Genomic DNA, 15,261 nt, shown 5'->3' on the forward strand with positions numbered 1-15,261 from the left:
GCTAAGGCTATCGAATATCCTTCTTGCACCAAGTTAAAGAATAATTTTTCGTTGTTTGTATACGTAATTTTAATTTTAATTCGCATTTTTTTTTCATCTTGGCTTCCGTTAATGCGAATCCTTGAGAGTTCTATAACTGCGCGTTGCAAACGCAAGATTGACTGTTCGTTTCTTAAGCAGGAAATAGAGCATCTGCATACTAAGTGATGGGACCTCCAAGAAAGTGTAAGAATCTCGGTAAGGGTAAGAAACACAAAAATGAGCAGAAGGCATTGGCCACGCAAGAAGATTTCTACTTAGCAGCGATCGACTGTGAAGAGCAGGCTGATCGATGGTTGCTATCGGACATTAAGAAATGTTTGCGATTCTATCTTAAGGCTCTCGAGTATTACGAAAACGGTCTGACCGCTCTGGAATCCACACAGGAGGGAAAATACAACATTTATTATAATGAAACAAGACTTTTTTTGCAAATTTATACAGACTATCTAGCCAATAACGGCTACATTAATATATTGCAGTACGTGAAAATGGACGATATGCCTGATCTCTCTAGTTTAATATTATCTCTGCCACAGATTACTCAAAGATTTGAAATTGTTTACGAAACTTTTCCAGAACAGAGAACTTGGGACCTTCAATTCAACTTATTGACGTGCTATTTAACCCTCATAGAGTCCCTATACGATACTTTTCCGCCCACTGTTGGGATGGAAGGATCAGACATTTTGACTTTGACCAACAAATATATTGAAATTTTCCAACATCTGGTTAACTATCTGCTACAAGAACTACAAAACTGGAGCGACCCTACAGTGCAAGAGTCTGGTGATATAGATGCGGGATTGCAAAGAGATACTTTAGATGAAGACGCAATGCACATGGCCAGGGATGGAACTGGGATTCGAACTAATGGCCGTTCACAACCTCAAGCAGAAACTATGGACGTTTCTGAACAAGTGACTCCGTCCTCGCTTACGGAAGTGCTCGTCAACTCTTTGAAGTTTAATCATGCTCTGATGGAATTGATTATTGAGTCAAAAATGGCTAGTGGGAAAACTTCGGAAACAGAGGTTTTAAACCCTGTTCAGATCAATTTTTTGGAAGATACAACAAATAAGTTCTATTTACAATTATGCGACATTATAGATTCCATTTCTACCGCGATCCCGATAGATCTAAAGGAAATCGGTTTTACCAAGATTTTAATTGAAGGTTTGAACACCATAACTTCGGGAACTTTCGAGTCGTTACAAAATTTTGTCCTAGAAACCACTTCCTTTACCAATTTCCTTGCTGATAACGATGTGCAGGGCAGAATTGATCTTTCGTTGATCAGAGTTGATATCGTTGAATTTGCCATTTTGTGTTCAGAAGAGTGTTTTCCAAATGCTGCTTGGAAACTTTCTGGGCTGTTGACTAAAGTTCTTGCCGAGGCTAGGACTCTATTAACGAACCAAAGAAACCACATTTTATTTGTGAAAGATCAAAGATTGAACGAGCATTTAAGTCACGTGGTCTTTCAGCTTTGTGACGTCTTGGTAAATTCATCCGACAATGAACTCAGACGGTATGCAATTAAACAGTGTAGTGAAGAGTCACAAAAGACTCCAGATGGGGCACGTACTTTAGAAATATTGATGAAAAATGCTACTGTTTTTCTTAATAATGCGGTCCTCATTTCATCTAAACCGTGCGGGTTGCAAGAAACGATTATTGATAAACTGAAAAGAAATTATATTCACAATCAAGCTAAAGAAAGGCTACTTTTTTTACAAAACCTGAAACAGAATTCAAATGTAGGTGACGATGCTACGTTAGCTTCGCCTACCATAATGAAGTTTGATGTCCCACCAGATCACCCTTTTTATAACCACTACCGATAGTAAAATTAGGTACGTACATATATAGATGCAAATACATTGTACATACGTGGCAGAATCCTCGGTGAAACAACTTTTAATTCAAAACGATGCATGTAGGAATCATAATGCTATATCTGAAACAAACCCGAGGGACCCAGCAAGCTTTTTTTAGAAACCGCGTGGCTTGGTAACGCGATAATGACGCGACACAGCCATTAGTGGGAAAAATGATTCTAATGGCCAAATCAGGTATAACACTTGCTACAGAGTAGTTGTTTGATTATATATCTCGGGTTCATTTTTTACATCAAAAGTCTAGGAGACCATCTTACCTGAAATTCAACGCCTACCAGACCATACCATACTGCTGGTTTAAATACGCAGTATCCATTTTTCTATTCTCTCTTCTTTCCCTTCATCGAAGAGATCACTGAGTCGACATTCGAAACTAAACTAATATTAAGATATAACAATGAATAATCAAAATAATCGATTTACAAATGAATATCAATCAAACCAAGAAGATGAGCCTTCCTACGAACTGCAAAATACCCACAGCGGGCAGTTTCACTCCTCGAATGAAGAACTAATAAACAGGAACCAAAGATATACAAATCAAAATACCAGCATGGGTTCATTCACCCCAGTCCAATCTCTGCAATTTCCGGAACAATCTCAGATAACTAATATTTCGTACAATAACGTTGATAACAATGATTATAATAATAGTAACAGTAATAATAACAATAATGGCGAACAAGATTTATATGGGGGTTTTGTTAACCATTATCGCCAACGTCCTCCACCAGTAACTGCAGAGTATAATGATGTTTTTAATGCTAATAATCAGCAACAATCGTTACAACAAGACCATAATAACGTACCTTCATATCCACTTCCTTCAATAAACGTGATTCAAACCACTCCAGAGCTCATACATAACGGCTCACAGACGATTTCATCACCCGTAGAAAGGCCATTTTTTAACGATAACGATTATTACTATAATAACAGGAACTCTAGAACATCTCCTAGTGTTGCTTCTAGTGATGGTTATATAGATCAGGAAGCTAGGCCCATTTTAAATCAACCTAGCGACAACAGGAACAGTGGTAATATGCCACAATACCATGATCAAAACCTTGCATATAATAATGGTTACCATGGTATAGAGGTACAGGGTTACTATCATGATCCAGAAGGCGGTTATATTGATCAAAGAGGAGATGATTATCAAATTAACTCGTATTTGGGTAGAAACGGTGAAATGGTTGATCCGTACGATTATGAAAATAGTCTAAGTCATATGACTCCTATGGAGCTTAAAGGGTATCTGAATGATGATAACAGACTTCCAAATGATGGAAAGGAAGAACTAGATAGTATGAGGAGCGGTTATTCTCATAGAGACTTGGGTGAATATGACAATGATGATTTCTCAAGAGATGATGAGTATGATGATCTAAACACCGTAGATAAATTGCAGTTTCAAGCTAATGGTGTACCTGCATCGTCTTCTGTATCTTCAATTGGATCGAAAGAATCCGATGTGGTAACGAATAATAATGACAACTTAACTGCGAAAAGAAGGCTAAAAAGAAGTGGTACTGAAATTAGAAAATTCAGACTATGGAATGGTAATTTTGTCTTCGACTCTCCAATCAGTAAAACGCTATTAGACCAGTACGCCAAGACTACTGAAGGTTCCAGCGCTTTACCGAATGAGTTTAAGTTTATGAGATATCAAGCTGTGACTTGCGAACCTAATCAACTTGCAGAAAAAAACTTCACCGTCAGACAATTGAAATACTTAACTCCGAGAGAAACCGAATTGATGCTAGTAGTCACGATGTATAATGAAGATCATATTTTGCTTGGAAGGACTTTGAAAGGTGTCATGGACAACGTCAAATATATGGTGAAAAAAAAAAATTCAAGTACTTGGGGGCCGGACGCATGGAAGAAAATTGTTGTATGCATTATTTCAGATGGTCGATCCAAAATTAATGAACGTTCTTTAGCATTGCTAAGTTCATTAGGTTGTTATCAAGATGGGTTTGCTAAAGATGAAATTAATGAAAAAAAAGTTGCAATGCATGTCTACGAACATACGACAATGATCAATATTACAGATGTTTCGGAATCTGGTGTGTCATTGGAATGCAATCATGGCACTGTTCCAATACAGCTTTTATTTTGTTTGAAAGAGCAAAATCAGAAAAAAATCAACTCACATAGATGGGCATTTGAAGGCTTTGCAGAACTATTACGTCCCAATATCGTCACTTTATTAGACGCGGGTACCATGCCAGGTAAGGATTCTATTTACGAACTATGGAGAGAATTCAGGAATCCAAACGTTGGTGGCGCATGTGGTGAAATAAGAACTGATTTAGGTAAGAGATTTGTAAAGCTTTTGAACCCATTAGTTGCATCACAGAATTTCGAATATAAAATGTCCAATATATTGGACAAAACTACCGAGTCTAACTTTGGATTCATTACCGTTTTGCCGGGAGCATTCTCTGCCTATAGGTTTGAAGCTGTTAGAGGTGAACCACTTCAGAAGTATTTCTATGGTGAAATTATGGAAAATGAAGGTTTTCATTTTTTCTCTTCCAATATGTATCTTGCTGAGGATCGAATTTTATGCTTTGAAGTTGTTACTAAGAAAAATTGTAGTTGGATTTTGAAATACTGTAGAAGTTCGTATGCTTCAACTGATGTACCAGAAAGAGTCCCTGAGTTTATTCTTCAAAGAAGACGTTGGTTGAATGGTTCGTTTTTTGCCAGTGTTTACTCCTTTTGTCATTTCTACAGAGTCTGGAGCAGTGGCCACAACATTGGTAGAAAGCTTCTTTTGACAATTGAGTTTGTTTACCTTTTCTTCAATACATTGATATCATGGTTTTCCTTGAGTTCATTCTTTTTGGTCTTTAGGATTCTCACAGTTTCTATCGCACTGGCATATCACTCAGCATTTAATGTGTTATCAGTTATATTTCTGTGGCTTTATGGGATTTGTACCTTATCAACATTCATATTATCACTGGGGAATAAACCTAAAAGTACAGAAAAATTTTATGTTCTAACTTGTGTTGTTTTCGCGGTGATGATGATTTACATGATATTTTGCAGCGTATTTATGAGTGTCAAATCTTTCCAGAATATTTTAAGAAACGATACTATTAGTTTTGAGGGTTTGATCACGACGGAAGCCTTCAGGGATATTGTTATATCTTTGGGCTCTACCTACTGTCTCTACCTGATTAGCTCAATTATCTATTTACAACCATGGCATATGTTGACAAGTTTTATTCAATACATTTTGTTAAGTCCTTCTTATATCAATGTTTTGAATATCTATGCATTTTGTAATGTCCACGATTTATCATGGGGTACAAAAGGTGCTATGGCAGACCCATTGGGAAAAATTAGTACTACGGAAGACGGTACATTCAAAATGGAAGTTCTGGTTTCGAGCTCAGAGATACAAGCAAACTACGATAAATATACAAAAGTTTTGAACGAGTTCGATTCAAAATCAGAATCACAGCCCAGTAAGCCATCGTATGATGAAAAGAAAACTGGTTATTATGCAAACGTTAGATCTCTTGTGATTATTTTCTGGGTTATTACCAATTTCATTATTGTTGCTGTTGTTTTAGAAACTGGTGGGATTGCGGATTACATTGCTCTAAAATCCATATCAACTGACGACACTTTAGAAACTGCAAAAAATGCGGAAATTCCCCTAATGACAAGTAAGGCGTCAATTTATTTTAATGTAATATTATGGTTAGTTGCATTATCTGCATTAATAAGGTTCATCGGTTGTTCAATTTACATGATGGTAAGGTTTCTCAGGAAGGTTACGCGTCGTTAAATAAGTCAATTATTTTCCTTATTATAGATCAGCTTATGTGTTTTTATTTTATTATTTAATAGTTTTAGTAGTGTTTCAAAAAGTCTAGGGAAATAATCTATCTAAAATTATTCCCCAGATATATTTCCTTTGAAAAAATTAAAGAGACTCTTCGAAAAGAAAACATAAATTATTATTAAATTTGAAGGAGAAACTTTCACAAGATATGCTTATGCAACTACAACTGCAATATGAAGACATATCTTTCTCGTTCTAGTTGGGGTTTTATATCGACTTTGGTTTCGAAAGATCGCATACTACTTGCATAGAATAACTCGCTGAAATTTACAACATAATTTCATCAATTTGAACAAACAGCGCATGAATAATTCTATATGTGCAACAGCACCAATAAGCATCTGGAAAGGGGTTCATTTGCAAATTCATGAATAATTATTCAATACACAGTTGCTTGGTATTATATACTACCACTGTTCAAATTATCCGCCGGACCCTTGAAACTGTGGCGCTTTTAATGATGAATCTCCAAAAAAGAAAAAAAAAATAACAAAAGAAAATGTTGCAATTATATATACCAAACCTTTTTCTTGTCATTAACCAAAGGAAAGAGATAAGTGTTCAAACTTTTGAATAAGTCCGCATGTATCCAACTTACTAGGTAAAATTATACGTGATGTGTAGATTTTTAATCTTCAAGGGCAAACAGCCGATCCGGCTGTCCCATCTTTTAACAAGACCAGCTCATTCTATTATAAACCAGTCATTTGACAGCAGATTACGCTTAGACAGAAGAAGGCCAATGAATGGTGACGGATTTGGTGTGGCTTACTATCCACTAGATAGTGAATTAAGCGAGGATGGTCCGTGTCTTTTTAAAGCTATTACTCCAGCATGGAACAACCAAAATTTGAGTACGTTGGCAGAGAAGACTAAATCTGACCTAGTTTTTGCACATGTAAGAGCTTCTACATATGGTGTCTTGTCTGAGACCAACTGCCATCCGTTCACGTACCACAGCTTATGTTTTATGCATAATGGTGGTATATCTAATTTCAAAGGAATCAAGAGAAGATTACTGAATCATATCAATGACGAGTACCTTAATTTCATTCAAGGAAGCACAGATTCTGAGTGTGCGTTTGCGCTATTTTTGGATACTTTGGACAAATTGGGCTATGATCCCAAGAAACAAGACGGCAACTTTGGTAATGTTGCGTTAAGAAAAGCAATGTTACGAACAATTGACTATATCAGAGACTGGACCAAAGAAGCTAACAAAAATGAAGTACATGTGGAACCATCCTTACTAAATTTTGCCGTAACAGACGGATCTACAGTTATCGTTTCCAGGTATATAACCTCAAAGACGGACGAGGCAGCATCCTTGCATTTCAGTTGTGGTTCAAGTTTTGTGGAGACTTCACCAGGAGAATACAGAGTTGAAAGGTTAGATAGAAATCAAGATGTGATCATGGTTGCATCAGAACCATTGACATTCGAAAGAGGTGATTGGACAGCAGTACCCACTAACAGCATATTGACTATCAAAAAACAGACAATACTACTACATCCTATTATCGACGAATACTACCAAGAAGACCCGTTATACCTAAGAAGTTCGACTCTCGCAGAAAGCAAGGGGCTCATGGGTTCTATACCGCTAGCGAAAGCTGTGGAAAAGAACGTCCCCCCACTAGAAAGAGAGGGCCGCACGAGACCTCCAACTGCTGTTGTGCATATAGCATAAGAAAGCAAAAAAGCTTGCGCCACCAATAACACAATACATTAACATATAATAGGCATCGATAAAAAGAACAACTCATATTTCATTTTAATTAATTAATGATTGATTTAATTGCATATGCTGTCTAACTCTAATGGTCTCTATAACAACCAACCGGGTAATAAAACTATTATGCACCCATTCATCTAGGAGTAATCCGGGTTACATCATCCGGAAGCGGAAATTTACAAATATCCGGTGAATTCCACAAGGGGACTTGAGAAAAAATACGTGAAAAACAGCGATGCGATATTTTTGCATCGTCTTGTTCGAGTGTTTCTGACCGCGGTAACCGGGATATTGACCGTTGAAAAAGAAAAATCCGCTCCGTAAGTCAGTGGCTGTTGCTGAAACGAGACAATTTCTTATTTCGTTTGTTTGTGTGTTGGTATTTGTTATCTTTCCTATATATATGTTGTTAAGTTTCTTTTACCAATTAGTGCTCATTTTTCTGTCTTTCTGTTAGGTGTGCATGTTGTGCATACTTTTCGTTTTATTGATTACTTTATATAACGTAATTTGTTCTTGAGTAAATTCAAAATTTTGTTTTGTTGTGTTTTATTATTTAGGACCTGTCTATCTAGTTTAACTTAAACGAGTGAGCTTAAGATAACCTGACTTCAAGAAAACTGAGCTTTCATTACTTTGTTTCGTTCTCTTTTTTCTCTTTTGAATAAAGAATTTTTCCTTTAAGGAGTAACTTAAGCATTTAGCTGCACATTAAACACTTTTTTTTTACTTTTAACTCACACACCTAGAAAATTTTTTATTTTTTCGACCTTCGTTCCCAAATACCCACTAAGCAATATAATTAAAATATGAAGTTCTCCTCTGTTACTGCTATTGCTCTAGCCACTGTTGCCACTGTTGCCACTGCTAAGAAGGGTGAACATGATTTTACTACCACTTTAACTTTGTCTTCGGACGGCAGCTTGACCACTACCACTTCTACTCATACCACCCATAAGTACGGTAAGTTTAACAAGACCTCGAAGTCCAAGACTCCAAACCATACAGGTACGCACAAGTATGGTAAGTTCAACAAGACCTCGAAGTCCAAGACTCCAAACCATACAGGTACTCACAAGTATGGTAAGTTCAACAAGACTTCGAAGTCCAAGACTCCAAACCATACAGGTACTCACAAGTATGGTAAGTTCAACAAGACCTCGAAGTCCAAGACTCCAAACCATACAGGTACTCACAAGTATGGTAAGTTCAACAAGACCTCGAAGTCCAAGACTCCAAACCATACAGGTACGCATAAGTACGGTAAGTTCAACAAAACCAAACATGACCATACCACCTATGGTCCAAATGAAAAGGCCCGTAAGAACAATGCTGCTGCTGGCCCATCTAATTTCAATTCCATAAAATTGTTTGGTGTTACTGCTGGTAGTGCCGCTGTAGCCGGTGCCTTACTATTGTTGTAATAAGCCTCAGGCTACATTTGAGAAGTAGAAGGAAATTTTTTATTTTCTTTGGTTTTATGTTTCTTACTGTCCCCTTTTTTATTTTGAAGTAGCAATTCTTTATTCTGCTATTTCGACTACTATGTGTTTACGTGTGCTTGTGCAAAAGTGAAATTTATTGTGATTGTGCTTTTTTTTTTATTTTTTTTTATACAGAAGGATGGAGAAGTAGAATTGAATTATACGGTTCAAATAGAAGTGCTATTTCTCATTTTAGCGGGTTAATGAGTGTGTGTGTTTCATTGACTTGCAAAGATAACGAAATAACACCAAACTATTTATCGTGGTTTTCTTTCCTTTTTTCATAACGATTGAAATTGAGGAGGGAAATATAGTGAAACTTGACTATTGTGTGTGAATGTCTTGCTTTTGCATTATTTCTTTCAATTTCTATGTTATACAAAAGGGACGCTTTCTCTTTCTATTTGTTTTTCTTAATGACTTAGTGTGTTCATTACCCTTTAATTAACTGCAAAAAATAAACTATGTCTTTAATTTCTTATTTTCAAAGTTTCTTTTTAACCTACATATTTTTATATGTCGCCCTATTCATGTTCGTCAGTTTTCCTAAATGTTCTTAAATTTGGGTTATCTTGCAGTTCTTTGCTTTACCACATTAAGATGATATTACCTATCTAATGTTTGCAAGAGAGTAAATGCATCGTCTGAGATGATGTAATCATATAACACGGAGGTACAACGTTGTAATCATTACCAATAGATTAACTTTAATCAGGTGATGGTCAACTCAAGTTACAAAATAAACAATGCGGTGGTGTTCACATAGGTATAGTGAAGCCTTTTTCAGTTCGGTAGTTTGAGTAGTTGTTCTAACAATTTTCTCATGGGCAACATTAATACATCATCATATACGGTTTTTTTTCTTTTTTCTTCAAGAGTCGATGGGGAAGGATTAGGAAGGAAAGACGGTTCAGATACGAATTTAGTGATTGATCACATTTTACTCATGACTCCAAGAGACCCACAAACTCATATAATCTCGATTTGCTGAGTATAGTACGAAACAGGAGCAATAATTAACCTTTTTTGATTACTTACACTTTCAGACTTTACTTTATTAAGGCTGACACGTTTTCTATTGAATTGAACTTATATCGTTAACTTATAGAACGATTTATCTATTTTGATATCTATTCACTTGATTTATTTTATCTTCTACACAACAAATCAATAAATATGGATAATGGCGCAGATTCTTCTACGAGCAAGTTTGTTCCTGAATATAGACGAACAAATTTCAAGAATAAAGGCAGATTTTCTGCAGATGAACTTCGTCGCCGTAGAGATACACAACAAGTCGAATTAAGAAAAGCGAAAAGGGATGAGGCTTTAGCCAAGAGAAGAAACTTTGTTCCACCAACTGATGGCGCCGATTCTGATGAAGAAGACGAAAGCTCCATATCTGCAGATCAACAATTTTACAGCCAATTGCAACAAGAATTACCACAGATGACTCAACAACTTAACTCTGATGATATGCAAGAGCAATTAAGTGCTACTGTTAAGTTCAGGCAAATTTTGTCTAGAGAACACCGCCCCCCAATCGATATTGTCATTCAGGCTGGTGTAGTTCCAAGATTAGTAGAGTTTATGCGTGAAAATCAACCAGAAATGCTACAATTGGAAGCCGCATGGGCCTTAACTAACATTGCATCAGGCACATCTGCTCAAACAAAAGTAGTAGTTGATGCCGATGCTGTACCTCTTTTCATTCAGCTTTTATATACAGGCTCGGTTGAAGTTAAAGAACAAGCCATTTGGGCTTTAGGTAATGTTGCCGGTGATTCCACTGATTACAGAGATTATGTTTTACAATGCAATGCTATGGAGCCAATTCTAGGTCTTTTTAACTCTAATAAACCATCCTTAATCAGGACTGCTACTTGGACTTTATCCAATTTATGTAGAGGTAAAAAACCACAACCAGATTGGTCTGTGGTTTCACAAGCCTTACCAACCTTAGCGAAATTGATCTATTCAATGGATACTGAAACCTTAGTTGATGCTTGTTGGGCCATCTCCTACCTATCCGATGGTCCACAAGAAGCTATTCAAGCTGTTATCGATGTTAGAATTCCGAAGAGATTAGTTGAATTATTAAGCCATGAATCTACTTTAGTCCAAACTCCTGCTTTGAGAGCGGTAGGTAACATAGTTACTGGTAATGATTTACAGACACAGGTGGTTATAAATGCCGGTGTCTTATCTGCATTGAGACTCCTATTAAGCTCTCCAAAAGAAAATATCAAGAAAGAAGCGTGCTGGACCATTTCTAATATTACAGCTGGTAATACCGAACAAATTCAAGCGGTTATCGACGCAAATTTAATTCCTCCATTAGTTAAGCTCTTGGAAGTTGCAGAATACAAGACTAAAAAAGAAGCTTGTTGGGCCATTTCTAATGCCTCTTCAGGTGGTTTGCAGAGACCGGATATCATAAGATATCTAGTATCTCAAGGTTGCATAAAACCATTGTGTGATTTATTGGAAATTGCTGATAACAGAATTATCGAAGTTACCTTAGATGCTCTTGAGAATATTCTTAAGATGGGTGAGGCAGACAAAGAGGCTCGTGGTTTAAATATTAATGAAAACGCTGATTTTATCGAAAAGGCTGGCGGTATGGAAAAGATTTTCAATTGTCAACAAAATGAAAACGATAAGATTTATGAAAAAGCATACAAAATTATTGAAACTTATTTCGGTGAAGAAGAAGATGCCGTAGATGAAACTATGGCCCCACAAAATGCCGGTAATACCTTTGGCTTTGGCTCTAATGTTAATCAGCAATTTAATTTCAATTAACTGAATGTGAAGAAAAAGATCAATTAAGTAAGTTTATTCTGGTATATCTCTTTTATCTGATCTATTATTTTAAAGTTTTCTTTTAATGTATATAAGGAATCTAATCTTTTAATTCGCACACTACTATTACCCTATATTAACTTCTATGGTTTTTCATTTATAATGACAGGTTTATACAAATTCATTCTTGCTGCAGTTTCTCTCTCGCATAGGCTGTTCTGTACACATTGCTGGGTTTTTTAATCTATTTTGCGGGAGACGCCAAATAGAGAAAAAACTGGGAAGACACAAGAAAAAAGATAGAAATAATTACAACTTAAAAATCCAGCGGCCATAATATATTCTGGGAGAGGGATACTAGAAAAAAATTTGTTTAGGTCTTCGAGAATAAGATAGATAGTCTTATCGTCTGTTTCCTAAATTCATGAATGAATGTAACTCCTCCAAAAGATGGGAATCACAGATTCTCTAAAAAGAATAGATTTAATATGAGTAAATCGCGATTTCACAAATTAAATGATCATGCGCAGCGTATAAATGTACCGGAAGACCGCGATTCAATTGTTTCAAGTAACACAACCTCAATTATGACAGATGATGCATTCGACTATAATGGCGGCATAACATCCAATACTAAAGACGCTAATTCTGATATTGACGAGAACAATGATATTATAAAAGAAGAGAACTCCAATAAAAAGGACACTGGATATAATCCTTTCTACAGTGGACCAAATATTAGTCAGAGGTATACTCAATTTAGAAAAAGAGAGTTCAAACCAACACTCTCAAAAAATGAAACCGTGCGGTGCACATTGGACGAAGACAGTATAAGAAGTGATGAAGATGATAATACAGAAAACGAACTTCATTTTACACCGAGGATTAAAGAGCCTAGCATACTCCGATCAAGTTTGCTAGAACAGAGAAACGGTTTACAGGCCGGAAGTACAGTATTGAAAGAACCGCAGGCCAAACTCAATCCTACCGTTAATAATAGGAACTCCTCAAAAAGGAAGTCCAGTGCAGTACTTCGAAAACAACTAGGAAAACCGCTGCCGCTACCGTACTTGAACAGTTCGAATGTAAGTAACACGCCTACATTACAGAGAAGAGAAGAAGTGTTTACAGACGAAGTGGTTCAAAAGAAGAGAGAACTAATTGAATCCAAATGGCATAGACTTCTCTTACACGACAAGAAAATGGTAGAGAAGAAGCTAGAAAGTTTAAGAGAATATGAGCGAAAAAGAATATCGTCACAAGGCAATTATGTCTCTAGCTCTCAGCAAGACAATTCGTTCAAAGTTTCGACGCCGACAAAGTCTTATGTTTCTTTAGAACAGACATCTATACCAAATATATCTGATATAAAGACACCTAACAATATCCTCGGTAAGGAAAGAAGAGAAACAAACAACAACACACTAAATTTTCAAGGGCAGGGAGACCCGATACAAAGGCTACAGTCTGAGATCGAAATGCACACTGAAAAACTTGATACGATAATAAGGTTGCTGAAAAATGATACCAGTACAAGCGAAGTAAATAAATCGACAAGTAATGGTGATATAGGGCCTGGACAAATAAATGGCGAAAGGTGGTGGAAGAGCATGATGATGATTTGTAAAAAATCAGGAAATACTCTGAGAAAGTATAGGGAATATTTCTTATGGACATTTTGTATTTTTATATTGTTGTATTGCAACATATATGTGTATTATAAGCTCTAACCCATACAAAGGTTAGTACATGACAATTCCTGTATAGTTACAGAATGAATCTTTTCTTTTGCCCTTTTTCAAAGAACCACTTTTCTTGAAAAGATGGCGAAAAAGACAAGGCATGAATTTTAAGAATCGGTGATAAATAATTAAATGCATATAAACGCTTATGGCGTGTGAGGTTGTGGACTTAAAAGGGAGAAAACAATGACAGAATGAATATAACTCCGTACTGTGATACGGGCGAAGTGTTTAAGGCCGAAACGATTCTAAATGTATGGGAAAGGGAAGACCAAGAATGGTTACAGAAGACTGAAAATGATTCAAGTGGGTATGTGTACCCGCCACTAGGAAGATCACCATATGCTACTGTAAAAAATGACTCCAGGATGGAAAAAAGCGTACTATGTCAAGATATCTTTTGGTCAAGTGATGGCACCTCATTTGTTTCTGTGCATAATGATTTTGGCATCAGACAGTATTTAGTGCCGGAGGAAACCGATATGAACAAGGGGAAGAAGAACTTGCTGATACCATTTAGTAGGTTTTTCAGGAATCAATCTATCGTTTCATGTGCAGTAGACCCATTTTACTCACTTTATGGCGGGAAATCGGGCGAAGTTGCTAATGACAGAATCGTAATCGCAGGAAAAAACTTTCCTCTGCAATTGTACTCTATAATGGATGGGCAATGTATTGCAAGCTATGACACAACGAATGAACTAAATGGGGAATACGAGACCGCGTACAGTATGAGAATAGATACCGAAGCGCATATATACACTGGCTCACACCGTAACAAAGTGGCTATATACGACATGAACAGGCGAGAGGCCGTGTGGATGCACCGGAGTACCAAAAGAGCAAGCAAGACAAGACAGAGCATCATATCATGTTTTGAAGAGTACCCAATAGGAGGACAAATTCTTCCAAGAGAATCTTTACTGTGTGGCAGTTATGCCAATGAAGTATTTCAAGTGGATTCTCGTCGCCAACGACTGGAGAAAATAAACTACGCCCGCAGAACTCCGGGGGGCATTGTACAAATTCTCGCGAGCGACAACGGACGTTATGTCTATATTGTTAGACGCAACAGCGATGCAATATATGTCTATGACCGGCGGAACCTACAGCGTGAGTTGAACACATTGGCTCTACCCTTTCGCATCCACAATAACTTCGTCAAATCTAAAGCATATATAGATATGACCTATGGCCTAAGCATTGGAACACCCCAGGGAACAGTATTGAATTGGGGTCGTGACGTTGTGGAATTCGGAGGGATCTGCTCATACCACAAAATGCAAGATATGGTACCTACTTCTATCCAGGCAGAGTCAAAATGGCACGGTGATTTTGACTCTGATGTCCCTGTCACGATAGTAGTGAAAAACTGTCCTGGTGATCCTGGACTTTTGGCCCTGGCTCATGGGGGAACAATTTCATTATCCAGGCTCGGCGGCTAAAAATTTTCTTAATTTTTTTTGAATCACCCGGCCGACTTCATCCGATGAACGCGCAAAAGAAACGAACAAGATTTCATCCCCCATACACCACTTTTTTGTTCACTTCTTGCCACATGCCGTCAAAAAATTTTTTCGCATTGAAGAAATCCCCAAAAAGAAAAGAAAAAAGTTCTTGTCTTATATAGTATCATCATAGACAGAACTTCCGTGTAAAGCATCGACAGAGCCCCTCATCTCCGCTT

General features: G+C 36.9%; 7 protein-coding genes across 7 annotated transcripts; all 7 read left to right on the top strand.

Annotated features, from left to right (window-relative positions):
- Positions 1-206: 206 nt before the first annotated feature.
- SMKI14G1340 (uncharacterized protein) lies at positions 207-1,886 on the top strand (the record flags this gene model as incomplete). The annotated part of the gene is made up of 1 exon (XM_056225203.1): positions 207-1,886. One exon carries the CDS (start codon positions 207-209, stop codon positions 1,884-1,886), a length of 1,680 nt encoding a protein of 559 aa, XP_056079045.1.
- A 451-nt stretch (positions 1,887-2,337) lies between these two features.
- Positions 2,338-5,751, top strand: CHS1 (chitin synthase I; the record flags this gene model as incomplete). The annotated part of the gene is made up of 1 exon (XM_056225204.1): positions 2,338-5,751. The coding sequence occupies one exon, from the start codon at positions 2,338-2,340 to the stop codon at positions 5,749-5,751; it is 3,414 nt and encodes a 1,137-aa protein (XP_056079046.1).
- Positions 5,752-6,424: 673 nt separating this feature from the next.
- Positions 6,425-7,498, top strand: DUG3 (glutamine amidotransferase subunit DUG3; the record flags this gene model as incomplete). The annotated part of the gene is made up of 1 exon (XM_056225205.1): positions 6,425-7,498. The coding sequence occupies one exon, from the start codon at positions 6,425-6,427 to the stop codon at positions 7,496-7,498; it is 1,074 nt and encodes a 357-aa protein (XP_056079047.1).
- An 854-nt stretch (positions 7,499-8,352) lies between these two features.
- Positions 8,353-8,967, top strand: SMKI14G1370 (uncharacterized protein; the record flags this gene model as incomplete). The annotated part of the gene is made up of 1 exon (XM_056225206.1): positions 8,353-8,967. One exon carries the CDS (start codon positions 8,353-8,355, stop codon positions 8,965-8,967), a length of 615 nt encoding a protein of 204 aa, XP_056079048.1.
- A 1,236-nt stretch (positions 8,968-10,203) lies between these two features.
- Positions 10,204-11,832, top strand: SRP1 (karyopherin alpha; the record flags this gene model as incomplete). The annotated part of the gene is made up of 1 exon (XM_056225207.1): positions 10,204-11,832. The coding sequence occupies one exon, from the start codon at positions 10,204-10,206 to the stop codon at positions 11,830-11,832; it is 1,629 nt and encodes a 542-aa protein (XP_056079049.1).
- A 428-nt stretch (positions 11,833-12,260) lies between these two features.
- KAR1 (Kar1p) lies at positions 12,261-13,562 on the top strand (the record flags this gene model as incomplete). The annotated part of the gene is made up of 1 exon (XM_056225209.1): positions 12,261-13,562. The coding sequence occupies one exon, from the start codon at positions 12,261-12,263 to the stop codon at positions 13,560-13,562; it is 1,302 nt and encodes a 433-aa protein (XP_056079050.1).
- Positions 13,563-13,942: 380 nt separating this feature from the next.
- On the top strand, positions 13,943-15,019 carry SWT21 (Swt21p; the record flags this gene model as incomplete). Its single annotated transcript, XM_056225210.1, has 1 exon — positions 13,943-15,019. The coding sequence occupies one exon, from the start codon at positions 13,943-13,945 to the stop codon at positions 15,017-15,019; it is 1,077 nt and encodes a 358-aa protein (XP_056079051.1).
- Between the last annotated feature and the right edge of the window lie 242 nt (positions 15,020-15,261).

The sequence above is a fragment of the Saccharomyces mikatae genome, assembly GCF_947241705.1.
Source record: "Saccharomyces mikatae IFO 1815 strain IFO1815 genome assembly, chromosome: 14".
NCBI classification, from domain to species: domain Eukaryota; kingdom Fungi; phylum Ascomycota; class Saccharomycetes; order Saccharomycetales; family Saccharomycetaceae; genus Saccharomyces; species Saccharomyces mikatae.